Source organism: Orycteropus afer, unplaced genomic scaffold (assembly GCF_000298275.1).
Source record: "Orycteropus afer afer isolate SDZICR_OR568_19922 unplaced genomic scaffold, OryAfe1.0 scaffold00196, whole genome shotgun sequence".
In the NCBI taxonomy this organism is placed as follows: Eukaryota; Metazoa; Chordata; class Mammalia; order Tubulidentata; family Orycteropodidae; genus Orycteropus; species Orycteropus afer.
In genome coordinates, this window is record NW_006921783.1 from 1,955,669 (window position 1) to 1,974,066 (window position 18,398).

The 18,398-nt window shown below is 36.5% G+C and overlaps 1 protein-coding gene across 1 annotated transcript in view; it reads left to right on the top strand.

Moving 5' to 3' along the window:
- MED13 (mediator complex subunit 13) overlaps positions 1–18,398 on the top strand; it is a 132,645-nt gene that overhangs the window by 106,465 nt on the left and 7,782 nt on the right. Inside the window, exons 18-26 of the mRNA XM_007947872.2 lie at positions 2,494–2,717; positions 4,179–4,368; positions 5,577–6,042; positions 9,205–9,424; positions 11,016–11,207; positions 11,384–11,607; positions 15,762–15,904; positions 16,445–16,603; positions 17,517–17,702. Coding sequence (XP_007946063.1) covers positions 2,494–2,717; positions 4,179–4,368; positions 5,577–6,042; positions 9,205–9,424; positions 11,016–11,207; positions 11,384–11,607; positions 15,762–15,904; positions 16,445–16,603; positions 17,517–17,702 — 2,004 coding nt within the window. The remainder of the gene's footprint in view (positions 1–2,493; positions 2,718–4,178; positions 4,369–5,576; positions 6,043–9,204; positions 9,425–11,015; positions 11,208–11,383; positions 11,608–15,761; positions 15,905–16,444; positions 16,604–17,516; positions 17,703–18,398) is intronic.

Here is an 18,398-nt window from a genome sequence, read left to right on the forward strand (position 1 = left end):
GTATGCAAAGGGAACTCTGGTGGCATAGTGCCTAAGGCACTTGGCTGCTAACCAGAAGGCTGGCGGTTCAAACCCACCAGCCACTCCTCGGAAGGAAGATGGGGGCAATCTACTTCTGTAGTGATACTGCCTTGGAAACCCAAGGAGGAGGGGTCACTATCAGTCAGATTTGACACGATGGCAGTGCGTTTGGTTTGGTTTGGTATGTATGTGAAAGCTGGACAGTGACTTAGGAAACCCAAAGAAGAGTTGATGCCTTTGAATTACGGTGTTGGCAAAGAATACTGAAAGTAATGGGCTCCTAGTAGAATGAACCAATCAGTGTTAGAAGTACAGCCACAGTGCTCCTTAGAAGTGAGAATGGCCAGACTACATCTCACCTGCTTTGGTCATGTTGTCAGAAGCCACCGTTCCCTGGAGAAAAGGATATCATGCTTGGTAAAGTAGAATGTCAGCGAAAAAGAGGAAGAAAACCTTAAGCAGGATCGGTTGACAAAGTGATAGCAGCAATGGGCTTCAAGCATAGCAAGGACTGTGAGGATGGTGCAGGACCTGGCAATGTTTCGTTCTGTTGTACATAGCGTGACTGTGAGTTAGGGCTGGCTCGACAGCACCTAACGACATCTAACGTACACTATTGTGCACTTCACTGACTGGAGATCATTTCAGTCAGTACGTACAGAGTTATTTTTTTTAATTGCTGTTTTTTTTTTTTACCATATAATTTTATGATATTAGAGGTTTTTTTCAATAGTGCAAACATCTATAAGCTAAAGCGTAAGTGTATTGTTTTAAAAAGAGAGTATTAACCAAATTACTCTCTGCAATATCAGTTTAAACTTTCACTGCTACCATTTCCCAAATTCTTGGCAGCGGGATGCTGAGCAGATAGGTGAAAAATGGTTGTTTCTTTGGAGTTTGAGAGGTAGAATAATACAAACTGTGATAGTAGACTTTCTTGGTTCAAAGTCTAGTTCTACCTCTTCTTGTTTAATGCTAGGCAAGTTCCTTAACTTAGCCATTCCTGTTTTTCCCATCTCTAGAATTACAATAATAGTATTTGTCTCATATGGTTTTTGTGAGGATTAATTGAGTTAATATGTGTAACCCACTGCTGTCCAGTCGATTCCAACTCATAGTGATCCCCATTGGGGTCCAAGGCTGTAAATCTTCACTGAAGTAGATTGCCTCATCTTCCCACAGAGAAGCTGGTGGGTTTGAAGCACTGACCTTCTGGTTAGCAGCCAAAGGCCTTGCCCACTACGCCCCCAGAGTTCCTTAATATATGTAAAGAACTTTTAATAAATAGTACATAGCACACAATAAGCATTATAATTGTTTGCTATTATTATTTTGAATTGCGTTCTCTTAGGAGATTGAGCATCTTTTTATGTATAAGAGATATTTCTAGTTCTGTAAACTTTGTACATACCCTTTATTCATCTTTAAAATTAGGCCATTGGTCATTTTCTTATGAATGTATAGGTCCCATTTATGTAGTAAGGAAATCACCTTATGTTAGATGTATTCCAAATATACTTTCTAATTTGTTTATCATTTTGCTTTGTTTACGGTGTGTTTTATTTCATGCAGAAATTTAAAATTTGTGTAGACAGATTAGTCTTTTCCCTTTTGATGATTAGGTTTTATGTTATGATTAGAAAGTCTAACTTTTTTTTTTTACATTTAAATTAAGATAATACGAAATTTCTTTATAAACACAATTTAGCAAAATCTTTTTTTTTTTTTTTTTAATTGTGATTTGGGTGAAGATTTACAGAGCAAATTCACTTTCCATACAGCAGTTCTCATATACTTTGTCTCATATCATTGACCACAGTTTACCACAATGCAACAGCTCCCCTTCCATTTCCTCCCCATAGTTAGCTCTTCCCAGTGTCCATCCCTCCATATACTCCTGCCCCCTGAGCTGTCTTCCCTGTGCATAAGCAGCCCTTCTTTCTCCCATGATTGTTCTCTCTAAGGAGTATATCTACTTGAGGTAAATGTTTAACTCATATGCCTGTATTTTGTTTGGCTGGAGACCACAGGTATGGGTTCAATTCCAGACCTGAAGGGCAGCTAGGGGCCATAGTCTCAGTGGCTCTACCAGGCTCTATCGGACCAGCAAACCTGGTCCCCACCTTTTTTTTTTTTTTCTCCAAATGATTTTGAGTTTTGTTCCATATTGTTCTCCCTCTCTATCAAGGATCTGCTACATAGATCCCTTTCCAAGTGGATGACAGTGGTAGCCGGGCACCATCTAGTTCTTCCAGTCTCATAGTTATATAGGCTGAAGATGGGATGGTGTACCAGTCGAATTTAGCAAAATCTTAACTGGAAAAAATCTCAATCACTAGCTTTAGATGTTTTTGCCTTTAATCAGGTATTTTTACTAATTTATAATGTCAGTAACTTCCTACTTTTGAAATTTAAATGAAAAGATTTATCCTTCTTTTAAATGTTTTCTTAAAATATATCTGTTTTATTTAGGAACTGATGAATCCCCAGAACCACTGCCAATTCCCACATTTCTGTTGGGTTGTGATTATGATTTTCTGGTGCTTTCTCCATTTGCTCTCCCTTACTGGGAGAGACTTATGCTGGAACCCTATGGATCTCAAAGAGATATAGCCTATGTTGTACTATGTCCAGAGAACGAAGCCTTGTTAAATGGAGCCAAAAGCTTTTTTAGAGATCTTACTGCAATATATGAGGTAGGTTTTCTTAATTAGAGGTGATATTTTAAAACTAACTTGGGATGTGTATTTTTATATATAAAATACACTAGACAGATTAAGTCAATTGGTAGGATCACAGTTAGAATAATTTTGGACTAGATACTTAGTTTTCATACACATTCTTTCAAGAATTTGACCCGAACCCTATGTTAGATGTATGTGCTATGAGTCATGGTAGGAATCTCCATATGGGGGTAAAAACACTGAGGGCATATCACCCATTTAAGGTAACTTCCTTCTGTGAAACAAAGGCTAGCACTGAACATAGTTAGGAAAAAGAATACATATATAAAAATTTGGGAGCTCTGGTGGCATAGTGCCTCAGTCATTTGACTGCTAACCAGAAGGCTGGTGGTTCAAAGCCACCAGCCATTCCTCAGAAGGAAGATTGGGCAATCTACTTCCCTAGAAATACCACCTTGGGAAACCCAAAGAGGGATCACTGTCCTGATTCTGTATGATATTAGGCCTCAGTTTCCTCATAGGTAAAATAAAGCCTTGTAAGAGCTTTCTGATACCCACTCCAGTTCTGAAATTCCTGACTGATCTTTCAAATTTTAATTCTAATACTGTATCCATCATTAAGCTCAATAAATTATAAGTGCTATGGATATAAAACATTAGTTTACTATATTTGTCTTCTCCCATAAATGCCTGGGGATCCAGTCTTTAAAATTAAATCTCTTCTGTGTCTGAATTGTTGGTCTGTGCTGCTTTAGCTCTTTATTAATTTTCTACTTAGGTACAAGGTATATGTAGTGTGTTTTGTATAAATAAACACTTCACAAAGAATGTTACCTGTAACACTAATCCTACACAGTTCTCCCAGAAAAAGAATTCCATAGTTAAATAAATATAAGGAGACACTATTCTTTTAGAGATTCACAATTCATACTAGGTTATGAACTCCTGCAGTAAAGAAACCCGCTGTCTAAATTTGTTTAATCCATTGTTGAAAACTTCTTTAACAATGGGCTTCTTGTAACAAGTTTCAGTCTCACAGAGCACACTTTGGGGAAAACGGGCAAATACATAGGACCATCTCTAACTCTATCTATATACCAATTTTTATTTTTCTTTGACTTGTATATCTGTATTTGTGTAGATGTACAATTTTTTAATGACTGCATTTTTATGCTTACTCATTTCTGTATTCTGCAAGATTACAGTATTCAACCAAAAGATTCTCGTGCCATTATTATTATCTGAGTATTTTATTTTCATTAAAGGTATTATTTTAATTTTTAAAGAAAATTAATGAATTTTTAATGTAAAAAAGAAAAAGATCTATGACACCATCTCACTCTGGATATTTTTATCCCAAATACTAATAAATAATTAAGCTTATTATAAATAAATTAATTAGTTTGTTTTATGGTATATACCTAAATACTATAATAAATTCACCACTTCTTCTTTATATATGTGTATTTGTAGTCTTGCCGTTTAGGTCAACATAGACCTATTTCACGACTATTGACAGATGGGATCATGAGAGTTGGATCTACTGCATCAAAGAAACTGTCAGAAAATTTGGTAGCAGAATGGTTTTCTCAAGCAGCTGATGGTAACAATGAAGCATTTTCTAAACTCAAGCTTTATGCACAAGTCTGCAGATATGACCTAGGTATTAAATTTTTATTTCCTGTATAATGGCAGCATCAGTAAAGTACAGCTTGGTCCACCAGCTGTTTTTGTAAATAAATTTTACTGGAACATCCACACTCATTTGTTTACATATTGTCTATGCCTGTTTTTATGTTATGGTATCAGAGCTGATTAATTGTAACAGAGATTGTGTGCCACAAAGGCTAAAAAAATTTATTATCTGACCCTCTGTAGAAAAAATTTGCTGTTTCTTGGTGTGTGTATCCCATCAGGAAGGAAAAAATTGTGGGTTGGAAGCAGTTCGTTTTTATCGATTCTACAGACCCCTACAGGGTCTAATGAATTTGCATTTTTATTAAATTTAGTAACATTAAGAGTCTTGATTTATTAATGCTTTATAGGTAAAACAGCTAGTTATTTCTTCAATACCAAAAGACAGTTCTTTGTTGGAGCTAAGAAAATGACAGCCATTTAAAACTTTATTTTAACACCCTTGAATTAAATATCACTTACTTTAGACTTAGTCCAAAAAAATGTCAAACCAAAATATTGGATGTTATTAGAAATTCCCATAATTTGCACTCTATGATAACATTATACTATTTTATAAATTTTAATTAGCTGCTAGTATAGTAAATATTTCTGGAGCCCTGGTGGCACAGTAGTTAAAGCACTTGGCTGCTAACTGAAAGGTCAGCAGTTTGAAACCACCAGCAACTCAGTGAGAGAAAGATATGGCAGTTTGCTCCTGTAAAGATTACTGCCTAGGAATCCCAGTGGAGCAGTTCTGCTCTGTTCTGTAGGGTCATTATGAATTAAAATCAACTCAATGACATGACGACAACAACATAGTCAATATTTATTGAACTTGTGATTCAGAAATTCTTTCAGTGGTTTGATTCAAATTTTCTAGATACCAGTATATAATTAACTATACCTAGGAAATAGAATTTTATTTCACTTTCATAATAACCATTTCTTTAATTCATGTGAAAATACTGGTTTACTTTTAAAATTTCAGTCTAAATGTGTTTCTTTAGTTTCTAGGGGAAAATAGAAAGCTAGTATCTGCTGTAAGCAGTTAAGAAGGGTAATTACCAAGAAACCATCAACTAGATTATTGATTTTTTTTCATATAGTACAATTAAGGAAAAAAACCCAAAGAAATGAACCAATCAGTGAAGTAAATAATTAAAATATCCTGAATGTGACTTTTATTATCTTTAGGTCCTTATCTTGCTTCCCAGCCATTGGACAGCTCTCTACTTTCCCAGCCAAATTTAGTTGTCCCTACAAGTCAGTCTTTGATTACTCCACCTCAGATGACAAATACTGGAAATGCTAACACTCCATCCACCACCACCCTAGCATCTGCAGCGAGCAACACTGTGACATTGACTTCAGGTGGTGCCATGTCTTCTTCAGTTGCCACAGCTAACTCAACTTTGACCACAACTTCAACTTCATCTTCATCATCCTCCAGCTTGAATAGTGGAGTATCATCAAATAAACTACCTTCATTTCCACCCTTTGGCAGTATGAACAGTAGTGCTGCAGGATCCATGTCTACACAAACACCTACAGTTCAGAATGGTCAGCTAGGAGGGCAACAGTCATCAGCTTTGCAGACAGCTGGGATTTCTGGAGAGTCATCTTTGCTTTCCACTCAGCCACATCCCGATGTGTCTGAAAGGTACCTTTAAGAATACTGGTCTTTGCAGAAATATAAATGCTATGATGGGCCTTTTTTTCCCCCCATAAATAGGATAGCTGTTGTTTTGCATGAACATAAAGAGCTTGGTTTTTTTTTTAGTCTTATCCTAATTTTTTTTTATTGTTATTTTGGTGAAAGTTTACAGAGCAAATTTATTTTCCATCCAGCAGTTTATACATATTTTATTTCGTAGCATCCCCATAATGTAACAGTTCTGTTCTTACTTCCTCTCTGTAGTTGCCTCTTCCCTGTGTCCTTTATTCCTGTGAATTCCTATCCTCTGATCTCCCATGATGGATTGTTCTTATAAGAAGTGTATCTGCCTGGTGTAAATTGTTCACTTTATGTGCTTGTCTGTTGTTTAGCTGGGAACTCCAGGAGTGAGTTCAATTCCAGACCTGAAGGGTGACTAGGGGCTGTAGTATCAGGTATTTCACCAGGCTCTATCAGACCAATAAGCCTAGTCTGTTTTATGATACTGAGTTTTGTTCCACATTTTTCTCCCACTCTATACAGGATCTCCTGCACTGATACCCTTTGGAGTGGTTGACAGTGCTAGCCAGGTACCATCTAGTTCTTCTGGTCTCATGGTCATTCACATGGTCCACTAGTATCTTGCACTAATTGTTTTCAAGTGTCTTTGATTTCCTACATTCTTCTTTGCTACAGATGAGGGGAGCCCAATTGTTGGATCTAGATGGCTGCTTGTAAGCTGATAAGACCCCAGTCACTACTCACCAAAGTAGGAAGTAGAACAGTTTTTGTGTAGTATGTTATGCTGATTGACCTTGATGTCCCCTGTGACCGTGGTCCCAAGACCACAGGTCCAACATCTCACCCCCTCAAGCTGGTTGGCTGTGGCTAAGAAGTTATTGTAACTTTGCACCTTGTTCTATTTATATGGACATTCTTACAGAACATATAAATATGTTTGTAGAAATATCATCTGCCAATCTTATAGATGGTCATGGATGTATTATTCCCTTTTGCCTAAACATACCTGATCCTTCAACCTGTTTATCGATGTATCTGCCTGTAGATTAATGTTTGTTATTACTGATAATGCAGTATTGTATTATATAAAAGTGTTTATCTTTGTTGTCTGTACGTCTTTTGCACCTTGCTGTGTCATCCTTTTCCTTATTGTGTTTGTCACTCACTTTTGGTATGTTGCCTTTCCCTTCACCAAAATCAATACTTGTCTCTTACCTAACAATTTTCCTTTCACTCTCCTCCCATCCTTGGTAACCAAAAAGAAAAGTTCCTTCCATATATAAACCTTTCCTTGACTTTTTACAATAGTGGACTAATAGAATATTTGTTCTTCTATGATTGACTTATTTCACTCAGCATAATGTCCTCCACATTATGAGGTGTTTTGCAGATTCTACATTATACTTTAGTGTTGCATGGTATTCCAATGTGTGTATGTACCATAGTTTGGTTATCCATTCCTCTGTTGAAAGGCACTTGGGTTGTTTCCATCTTTTTGCTATTGTCAATAATGCTGCGATAAACATGGGTGTGCATTATATCTGTTCGTGTCCTGGCTCTCACTTCTTTAGGACACATACCTGGTAATGGGATTGCTGAATCAAATGGTATTTCTATTTCCAACTTTTTAAGGAATCACCATACCAATTTCCACAGTAGGTTGTATCATTTGACAGCCCTACCAGCAGCAGTAGGAGAGTCCCAATCGCTCTTCATCCTCACCAGCATTTGTTACTTTCCATCTTGTTGAACTTTGCTGTAGGTGCTGGGGTAAGATGTAATCTCATTGATTTGATTTACATCTCCCTAAATGGCTAATGAGGAGCTCTGGTAGCATAATGGCTAAAGCACTTGACTGCTAACCAGAAGGCTGGCGGTTCAAATCCACCAGCCACTCCTCGGAAGGAAGGTTGGGCAATCCTACTTCCGTAGTGATACTGCCTCGGAAACCCAAGGAGGGGTCGCTATGAGTCGGGGCCGACTCGACGGCACATAACAACAACAACAACAACAACAAATGGCTAATGATCATGAGCATTTCTTCATGTGTTTGTTGGCTGCCTGATTATCTTCTTTGGTGAAGTGTCTGTTTATGTCTTCTGCCCATTTTTTAATTGAGTTGTCTTTTTGATGTTGAGGTGTTGGAGTTTTCTGTAAATTTTAGAGATAAGTCCTTAGCCAAATATTTTTTCCCAATCTGTAGTTTCTCTTTTCACTCTTTTGGAGAAGTCTTTTGGTGCACATATAAATTTCAATTTATAGAAGGGTCCCAGTCATCTATCTAGTTTATCATCTCCTATTTGTGCATTTTGAGTTATGCTTGATAGTCTACCTGTGCCATAAATTAGGACCCCTAAGTTTGCCCCTATTTTTTCTTTGATGAACTTTATAGTTTTAGGTTTCACATTTAAGTCTTTGATTCATCTGGAGTTTGTTTTTGTGTGTGGTGTGAGGTGTGTGGATCTTGTTTAATTATTCTGCAAATGGATATCCAGTTTTGCCAGCACCATTTGTTAAAGAGACTCTGTCTTCCCCATTTGATGGATTTCAGCCTTTTGTCAGACCACCTGACCATAGGTAGATGGAACTATTTCTGGGTTCTCCATTCTGTATCACTGGTCTATGTGTCTGTCATACTAGTAATAGGCTGTTAAACATTTAAATAAATTTTGAAGTTTTAAAAAATCAAATCATAAATCAAAGAGTGAAGCTTATTCACTACTGAAGTTAATGTGTATTGCCCAGAAACAGAGAACATGGACTAAGTCTGGAAATGAAGTTTCTTGCTGGTCTTAGTACTTGTTACCAGCTTTGTGACCTTGGACAACTCATGTAACTTACCTTTGTCTCAGTTTTATGTCTTAATGCTAATAAACTCTCTTGAATTTCTGATACTCTATAGTTTGAAGAATTCTATTTTCTTTCTTCCTTTTTTTATTTTTCATACAAGTGGTCTTAAGCTAAGGTCTTTTGTATAACCAGAAATTACATGTTTATGGTTCTTCTCTGGGAAAAAAGCTGTCTTGTTTTCAGAGACCCTCTCCAATAGTGAAGGGGACATTAAGAATTTATATTGACACTACTCCAAGCAAATATACCACAATCTTTTTCTTCTTCTAATTGTCTTATTCCTATCTCAAATTTTAGCACAATGGATCGGGATAAAGTTGGAATCCCCACAGATGGTGATTCACATGCAATCACCTATCCACCTGCAATTGTCGTTTATATTATTGATCCTTTTACATATGAAAATAAAGATGAGAGCACTAACTCTTCTAATGTATGGACTTTGGGACTACTTCGATGCTTTCTAGAAATGGTCCAGACTCTTCCTCCTCATATCAGGAGTACTGTTTCTGTTCAGGTAAGATTGATAAATGATGGGAGCTAAATGTGCATAAAGTAGATGTAGACAGATACTTGAAAGATACTGCTTTTCTGTACGTAAATTGATTTTCTAAAAACCCGTCTTCCATATTGATTTTACTTTCAAGTGATAATATATTTCATATATATAAGAGAAGTCTTAAGAGAGTTTAGAAAAGATAACTTTACAGTAGGTCAAATCACACTGATAATAGAAAGTAAAAAAAATTACAGCATGAATCTATATAAAGGCTATAGTTCTCAGTAAATTAGGTTACAATTAAAAGTAAAATGAAAGAAACCATATCAGGTTCTTTGCAGGAATTTTTGATTAAATATTGTACAGACTTGACTAGGAAATGTCATTATTAATTAAAATTATGTGGCAGTTTTTAGAGTTTCTAGATAGTCCTTTCATTCAGGGCAATCTATTTCCATAAAGATTTACTGCCTCAGAAACCTGAAGGGTACTATTATGAGTCAGAATTGACTCAATGGCAATTAATTTTTTTTTATTATTATTATTATAGTTGACCAAAACCAAAAGCCTTGCTGTTGCCCTGTAGGGTTTCCAAGGCTGTGAATATATGTATTTTTTCCTTTAATTAGTTTTAATGACTATTGTCCAGTTAATTTGTATTGATACTGGATTAAAGGAGATTTTTTTTTTTTCAAACGGTGCTAATGTATTTTTCATGACCATATAGTCAAGAAGATAGAATTAAGGAGGAAAAGTAGTTGAGAAAAAGTAGTCTTCTGATATCTCTTCCTCTGACAAATGATGGAGACACTTAGGGTTGTTTAAATTGAACTATAAAAGTTTGATTGCTTATTGCCCTCCACCAAGTTTTATTATATGGGATAGACTGAGAGCTTTTGCATGACATTTTATAAACTTTTGAAAGAAGTGTGGTATCTGTGCACAGAAGTCTTTTTTTTTTTTTTTTGCTATTGTGATTATTGGGGTAAGGTTTATAGAACAAATCAGTTTTCCATTCAGTATTTCATACACATTTTGTTTCATGCCACTGATTGGAATCCTCACAATGTAATGTCACTCATCCCACTTCTGTCTTGTATTTCCCATTTCCATCTTGCTTTCCTTCCTGTCCATTCTTGCCCTCTGAACTTTGTCCTTGGACATTTGCTGCTGTTTGATCTCGAATGGTTGATTGTTCCGCATGGCTGTGAATCTTCATAGGAACAGACACCATGTCTTTCTCCCGTGGAGTGGCTTATGATGTAACCATAGAGCACTTTAACCACTGCACCACTGTTGTTGTTTGCCATCGAGTCGGACCCGACTCCTAGCGACCCCTCCTTGGGTTTCCTAGGCAGTATCACTGCGGAAGTAGATTGCCCAGCCTTCCTTCCAAGGAGTGGCTGGTGGGTTTGAACCACCAGCCTTCTGGTTAGCAGTCAAGTGCCTTAGGCACTATGCTACCAGAGCTCCCACGACACCACTAGGGCACCTTAAAATAGATAAGAGACCATAACTCTTTAGCTTATCATTTAAATTAAAATTTCATTTAAACTTTCTATCTCTTATTGCAAGTTTAACATTTGTAATATTTTTTCATAATTCTTAGATTGTTCCTTGTCAGTACCTGTTACAGCCTGTGAAGCATGAAGATAGGCAAATCTATACGCAGCATTTAAAGTCTCTGGCTTTTTCGGCCTTTACCCAGTGTCGAAGACCACTTCCAACATCAACCAATGTGAAAACATTGACTGGTTTTGGTCCAGGTTTAGCTATGGAAACTGCTCTTAAAAGCCCTGATGTAAGTATATTTACCATGAGTATATATTTCATGATTTTATGCAAAATTAAATGGATTTCTTTATTTAGCTCTCATTTTCCAAGTATAATTGTATAAATGAGATAAATATATCTCATTTTTGATAACAAAGTTTTCTATGATTGTGTAATATCTTACCTTAATTTTTCATTTTACAGAGACCAGAGTGTATTAGACTTTATACACCTCCTTTTATTCTGGCCCCAGTGAAGGACAAACAAACAGAGCTTGGAGAAACTTTTGGAGAAGCTGGTCAGAAATACAATGTTCTTTTTGTGGGCTACTGTTTATCACATGATCAAAGATGGATTCTTGCATCTTGCACAGATTTATATGGAGAACTTTTAGAAACTTGTATCATTAACATCGATGTTCCAAATAGGTACTTATATTTCCCTAAATGTATCATTTAAAAAAATAATTATATATCTATATATATATGTATATATGTATATAGTGTGTATATAAGTGCAAATTTGATTTTTAATCAATAGAAAACTATTTGTATAGTTATATACATTAAAATAGTGATGGAATTATGGGTACTTTCCCCTGTTCTCTGTAGTAAATATTACATAATTAAGAAAATTAAAAATAACTGATTTTTATGTTGCACAAAGGAAAGAGAAGTTCTGTGTTAAAAAGCTAAAGGCAGTGATTTTAGCCTGAAATTTTGTGAAATATGCAACTAAAAAGGCAAAGTGTCTATACGTTTACTTTTTTCATGTACTAAGATAACCATCTAATTAACTGTGAGTTAACTTCCTTTACTAAAGTTGTTGGCTAAAAATTTTACTATTTAGATATTGAGGTGTCTACTGAAAAAAGGTAGCCTTTTTTACAATTTTTCTTGAAAGTAATCAGATATTATGGCCAGTTATGAAAGCTACAGCACTTTACAACAGGTGAACTTACATTACGTTATCACTTAACATTTTCTAGTAACATATTTCAAGGTTAATGATTACTACCCAGGAGAACCTGAAAAGCAAATCCACGAAATAACTTTGAGTTTTAACGTTTGGTTTAATCTTTTATTTTCTTCTTAATATGTAGAGGCTCTCTCTGTCCCTTTAAATTCAGAAATTGGTTATGTGCACCTATATTTAATAATTTGTTGTTGTTATGTGCCATCGAGTTGGACCCAACTCATAGCGACCCCTCCTTGGGTTTCCGAGGCAGTATCACTACAGAAGTAGATTGCCACATGGTCCTTCCGAGGAGTGGTTGGTGGGTTTGAACCGCCAGCCTTCTGGTTAGCAGTCAAGTGCCTTAGCCACTACACTACCAGAGCTTCCATTTAATAATTACTAGGTTTTATTTAAGATTTTTGGAGGATTTTATGGGCAAAATGTTGACTGGCACAGGAAGCATCAAAAGAAGATAGAAGGAGTACATAGAGTCACTGTATCAAACACAGTTGGTCAGTATTCAACCATTTCAGGAGGTAGCATATTGTCATGAACCAGTGATATGCAACTATTGATCTTTCCCCATCCAGAGCACAGAAGAGTGAAGAAAATCAGAGATGCAGGAAATAATTAGCCCAGAGGACAATTGAGACCAGAAGAACTAGATGATGCCTGCCTTCCATTTTTGGCTGCTCTGAAAGGAATCATCATAAGAGGTCCCAGATAGAGTAGGGGGAAATGTAGAATAAAACCCAAAAGACCAGGCTTAACTTCCATTAAGGACTAGTAGAACCCTCAAGACTGTGGCCTCTTAAAATACCCTTTCAAGCTAGAGATTGAACTTACCTCTGTGACTCAACTGGCAGCCAAATGACAGACCTATAAGGTAAACAATACATCAGGAAGGTATGCACTCAATGCAGCAATCAAGCATGAGAGATAAACAGCACACCATTTGCTGAGGGATAGAGCTAGGAAGGTAGGAGGGGATAAAAAGGAAGAAAGAAAGGAAAGGGTGGATATAGGAAAGGAATGGGAAGAATGCTATTACAGTTTGGGGATCGCAGTAATTGTTACAAAATAGGATGTGTATGGATTTTTGAATGGAAGACCAATTAGCTCTGTAAACTTGTACCTAAATCACAATAAGGACCCCCCCCCCAAAAATGGTATTAAAAAGAAATCCAAGCTACACTGAAGGCATTGGCCAAAAACAAGGCTTGAGGAATTGACAGAAAACCAGTTGAGATGTTTTGTAACAAACAAATGAAATGCTGCATGTGCTCAGTCATCTATGCCAAGAAATTTGGAAGACCACCTACTGGACAATGACTGGAAGAGATCAATATTTGTGCCCATTCAAAGAAAAGTGATCCAACAGAATGCAGAAATTACCAACTATATCATTAATATTATATGCAAGTAAAATTTTGTTGAAGATAATTCAAAACAGTTGCAGCAGCACATTGTCACAGAACTGTCAGAAATTCAAGCTGGACTCAGAAAAAGACATAAACAAGGGTTATCACTGCTGATGTCAGATGGATCTTGGCTGAAAGCAGAGAATACCAGAAAGATGTGTCTGTGTTTTATTGGCTATGCAAATGGATTCAAGTGGATCATGAAGAATTATGGATAACATTGCAAAGAACAGGAATTCCAGAACATTTCACTGTGCTTATGCAGATATAGATCAAGAAGCAGTTGTTCAAACAGAACAGGGAGCAGATACTATGCTGTTTAAAATCAGGAAAGGTTATATCAGTGTTATATCTTTTCCCCATACGTATTCAGTCCGTATGCTGAGCAAATAATCTGTGGAGTTGGATTGTATGAAGAAAAATGTGGTGTCAGGATTGGCAAAAGATAGCAGATGGTGCAGCCCTGCTCACTGAAAGTGAAGAAGACTTGAGGTACTTCCTGATGAAGATCAAAGACTACAGCCTTCAGTATGGATTTCACACAGCATAAAGAAAACAAAATCCTCACAACTAGACCAATTAGCAACATCATGATAAACAGAGAAAGACTGAAGTTATCAATGATCCACAATCAACGCCCAGGGAAGAAGCAGTCAGGAAATCAGATGGCATACTGCATTGGGCAAATCTGCTGCAAAAGAGCCCTTTAAGGTATTAAAAAAGCAAAGAAGTCACTTTGAGGACCAAGCTGCACCTGACTCAAGCTAAGGTATTTTTAGTTGCTCCGTATGTATGTGAAAGCTAAATAATGAAAAAGGAAGACCGAAGAACAATTGATTGTGGTGTTGGAGAAGAATCTTGAATATGCTATGGACTACCGGAAGAACAAACAAATATGTTTAGGAAGAAGTACAGCCAGAAAGCTTCTTAAAAGCAAGTATGTTTCACATACTTTGGATGTAATATGAGGAGGAACCAATCCCTGGAGAACTAGATCATGCTTGGTAAAGTCGAGGGTCAGCACAAAAGAGGAAGACTCTCAATGAGATGGATTGACACAGTGGCCACAACAAGAGACTGAACCAGTGATGATTGTAAGGACAGTGCAGGATCAGGCAGTGTTTCATTCTGTTGTACACTGGGTTGCCAGGAGTCGGAATCAACTTGATGGCACCTCACAACAATAACAGGTTTTAGTGGTGCTGGGGAAGAAGAGTATAAGAACACATTATGAAGATTTACTGATTATATTACAGTTTTAGAATAGTGCTTCATACATTATTTCCTTGATACAGTTTTGAATTTTTAATGGGATGAACATGCTAATAGATGAGCTTTGAAATGAGTATATTTCTGCAAATGATGAAAAATAGAGTAGAAGAAGAAGAAGAATATCACCTTTTCTGTTAGCCAGGTAGTATTGACATTTTATTGAAAAGAGATAATGGATAAGAGTTCACACTCTGGAGTCAGAAACCTAGGTTCGTATCCCAAGTGTGCTACTTACCATCTGTGTGACCTTGAGAAAAATACTGTAATCAACTGAGCTACAGCTTGCTTATCTGTAAAATTGGGAGGGTAATTTTATTGGCCTCTTAGGGTTGCTAGGATGAAATGAGCTATTACACGTAAAGTGACTGGATTCAGTGCTTAGTATGTCCTGAGTACTCAACAAATGGTAGCTACAGTTGCTAAACCACAGAGTGGTTACATTAGATACTCACCTAATACAGTACATGTATGCAGAAAAATACAACCATGTTGTTTGTTCTGTAAAGTGGTGTTTTGTTGAGCATTCTTTAACCTAAAGTGCAGAGTAGGGGTCCACCAGATCTAGCTATACCCATTTGCTGTTCATGCTGCAATAGCAAAGTTAAATCATTGTAACAGAATTTTGATGGCCCGATGAAGCCTGAAATATTTACTATCTGGCCTTTTACAGAAAAATATTGCCAACCTCTGGGGAGAAGCAATGTTTTGGTAAATGTAGGTGGTGATTGGACATTTCTTTAAATTTTAAGTTCTGTATGTATTTCAATGTGTATTAGAAATTAGTGTGACAAACCTATGGTTTTATGTATATTCTTGCTTAGGACTAGTGTAAAAGGTATCAAGCATTAAAAACCAGAGACCACTTGTTCAGTTTTGAGCTCTTTTAAGGGTTTTAGAAATATTTATGACTGTCATTTTATTCCATATGATAGGGCTCGTCGGAAAAAAGGTTCTGCTAGAAGATTTGGTCTACAGAAACTTTGGGAATGGTGCTTAGGACTTATACAAATGAGTTCATTACCGTGGAGAGTTGTAATTGGTCGCCTAGGAAGGATTGGTCATGGAGAATTAAAAGGTAAAATTGTACTCTGATTATTGAGTACTTAAATTTTTGTATTTTGGTAAATTTACATACTCTGTTCAGATCACATCTAAGTATACAGAAATAATGCAAAAGTTATCAGTAAAAAAGTGTTTTTTAGGTGTTTTTTTTTTAAAAAAAAAAAAAAAAAAAGGAACCAGATACGTCTAGGTCACAATGACTTACTTCAAATTTTAAATAGACATTTTACTGTTGTGCATTTTATTATCTGTTAATACTGCTATTATTTGTTGTATTCTAGTTTCTCCACTTACTGCTTATTATTTATCTCATCCTCTGTTCACCAGATACTTAATTGAACACTAAAATTAGGGAGATAAAGGATGTTGACAATAGGAGATATTTAACTTGATAGTGACCCTTAAAAAACCTTATATACTGATCACTTAAAAAACCTTATATACTGCTTTTATGTTTTAATTTTGGTTCTTCTGGGTGCTAACCATTGCTTATTCTGGAATACTGGGTGTTTTTTTTTTTTTGGTTTTTTTTTTTTAATATTGATACCCACAGATTGGAGCTGTTTGCTGAGTCGTCGAAACTTGCAGTCTTTGAGTAAAAGGCTCAAAGATATGTGTAGAATGTGTGGTATCTCTGCTGCAGATTCTCCCAGCATTCTCAGTGCTTGCTTGGTGGCAATGGAACCCCAAGGCTCTTTTGTTATTATGCCAGGTTAGTTCTTTTTATCTTATATTGGATTTAATTCTTCATGCATTTAAATTTTTAAATACAAGCAGTCCCTGAGTTACAGACAACTCCTACTTGCACTTTAATGCAGGGCTTTGAACTGGTTCTTTCATGGCTGATGAAGGGAAATAGGAATAGATAGGAATTTTTACAATTTGGGTCATTCATCACAGTAACTGGAATGGGAAAAATTACAGGTCGAAGCCTTGGAATGGGAGACTCAGAAGAGGTATAGTAAATCCTTTCAGGAGCCTGATGCATGAGATTGGATTATTGGCAGAGCTATGGAGAGCCACACACATTTAAAAGTGGCACAGTTGGCTATTTTCTGTGAGCAGGAGGTTGGGATCTTTGAAGCCCTGCTCTAATGTTATATAAAATGGCCCTCCGTTTGAAATGATTGAACCAACCCTTTCTCCCACACATTCTTTATCACAATCACTTGTGTGTGCAGCCTTTTTTCAGCACTAAAATTCCAAACCAAACCCACTGTCATCAAGTCAATTCCGACTCAGAGCAACCCCCATTAGGCAGTAAATCTTTATGGAAATAGATTGCCCCATCTTCCTTCCACAGAGTGGCTGATGTGTTTGAACCTCCAACCTTCTAGTTAGCAGTAAGATGTCTTAGGCACAATGCCATCAGAGCTCTTTGGGGGGGGGGGCAGTAAAGTGCAATTAAATAATTGTATGCAGCTCTTCCAACTGACCTGTACATTCTCCCCTACCCCTCCAAGCAAAGCTTCCTGGGTTTCACTTTTCATTATTTTGTGTATTTATTTTTTGACCTACACATTCTTAAAGACATAGGAATAGATATTGTTCATAACTGAGGGACTGCATGTATATAAAATTTACTCATTTATTAAAAGAAAAAATGCCTTCTATTCTTTTTCTAGATTCGGTGTCAACTGGTTCTGTATTTGGAAGAAGCACCACTCTAAACATGCAGACATCTCAGCTAAATACCCCACAAGATACATCTTGTACTCATATACTTGTGTTCCCTACTTCTGCTTCTGTGCAAGTAGCTTCAGCTACTTACACCACTGAAAATTTGGACTTGGCTTTCAATCCCAATAATGGTAGGTGAATTTTTCTTAAAAGGTTTGTAACTATATAATACAGCTTGACCACTGTGGTATGCTGAATAATGGACTCCTCAAAAGATATCCACATCCTAATCCCTGAAACCTGTAAATAGTACTTTATATGGAAAAAAAAGACTTTGCCGATGTGATTAAGTAAAGTGACTTGATAACGGGTAGATATCCTGGATTATCCAGGTGAACCTTAAACACAATCACATGTATCCTTATAAGAGGGTGTAAAAGGAAGATTTGGGCACACACAGAAGAAAAGAAGGCCATGTGACAGAAATGGGGATATAGAATCAGAGAAGGAAGATAGTATGACTTAGAAGATGGAGAAAGGGGCCATTGAGCCAAGGAATGCATGGAATATAGTTCTAGATACTGGAAAAGGCAAGGAAACAGTTTCTTCTCTAGAACTCTGGAAGCTGGTAGTACAACTCTGCTAACAGCTTGATTTTGCCCCAGTGAAACTAATTTTGGATTTGTGGCTCCCAGAAATGTAAGAGAATAAATGTGTGTTGTTTTAAGCTATCAGATGTATGATGATTTGCCATAGTAGCAGCAGGAAACTTAGACAACCATCCTTTTTTTTTTTTTTTTTTTAGGATTTGGGTGAAGATTTACAGAGTAAATTCACTTTTCATACAGCAGTTCACATATACTTTGTCTCATGTCATTGACCAAAAT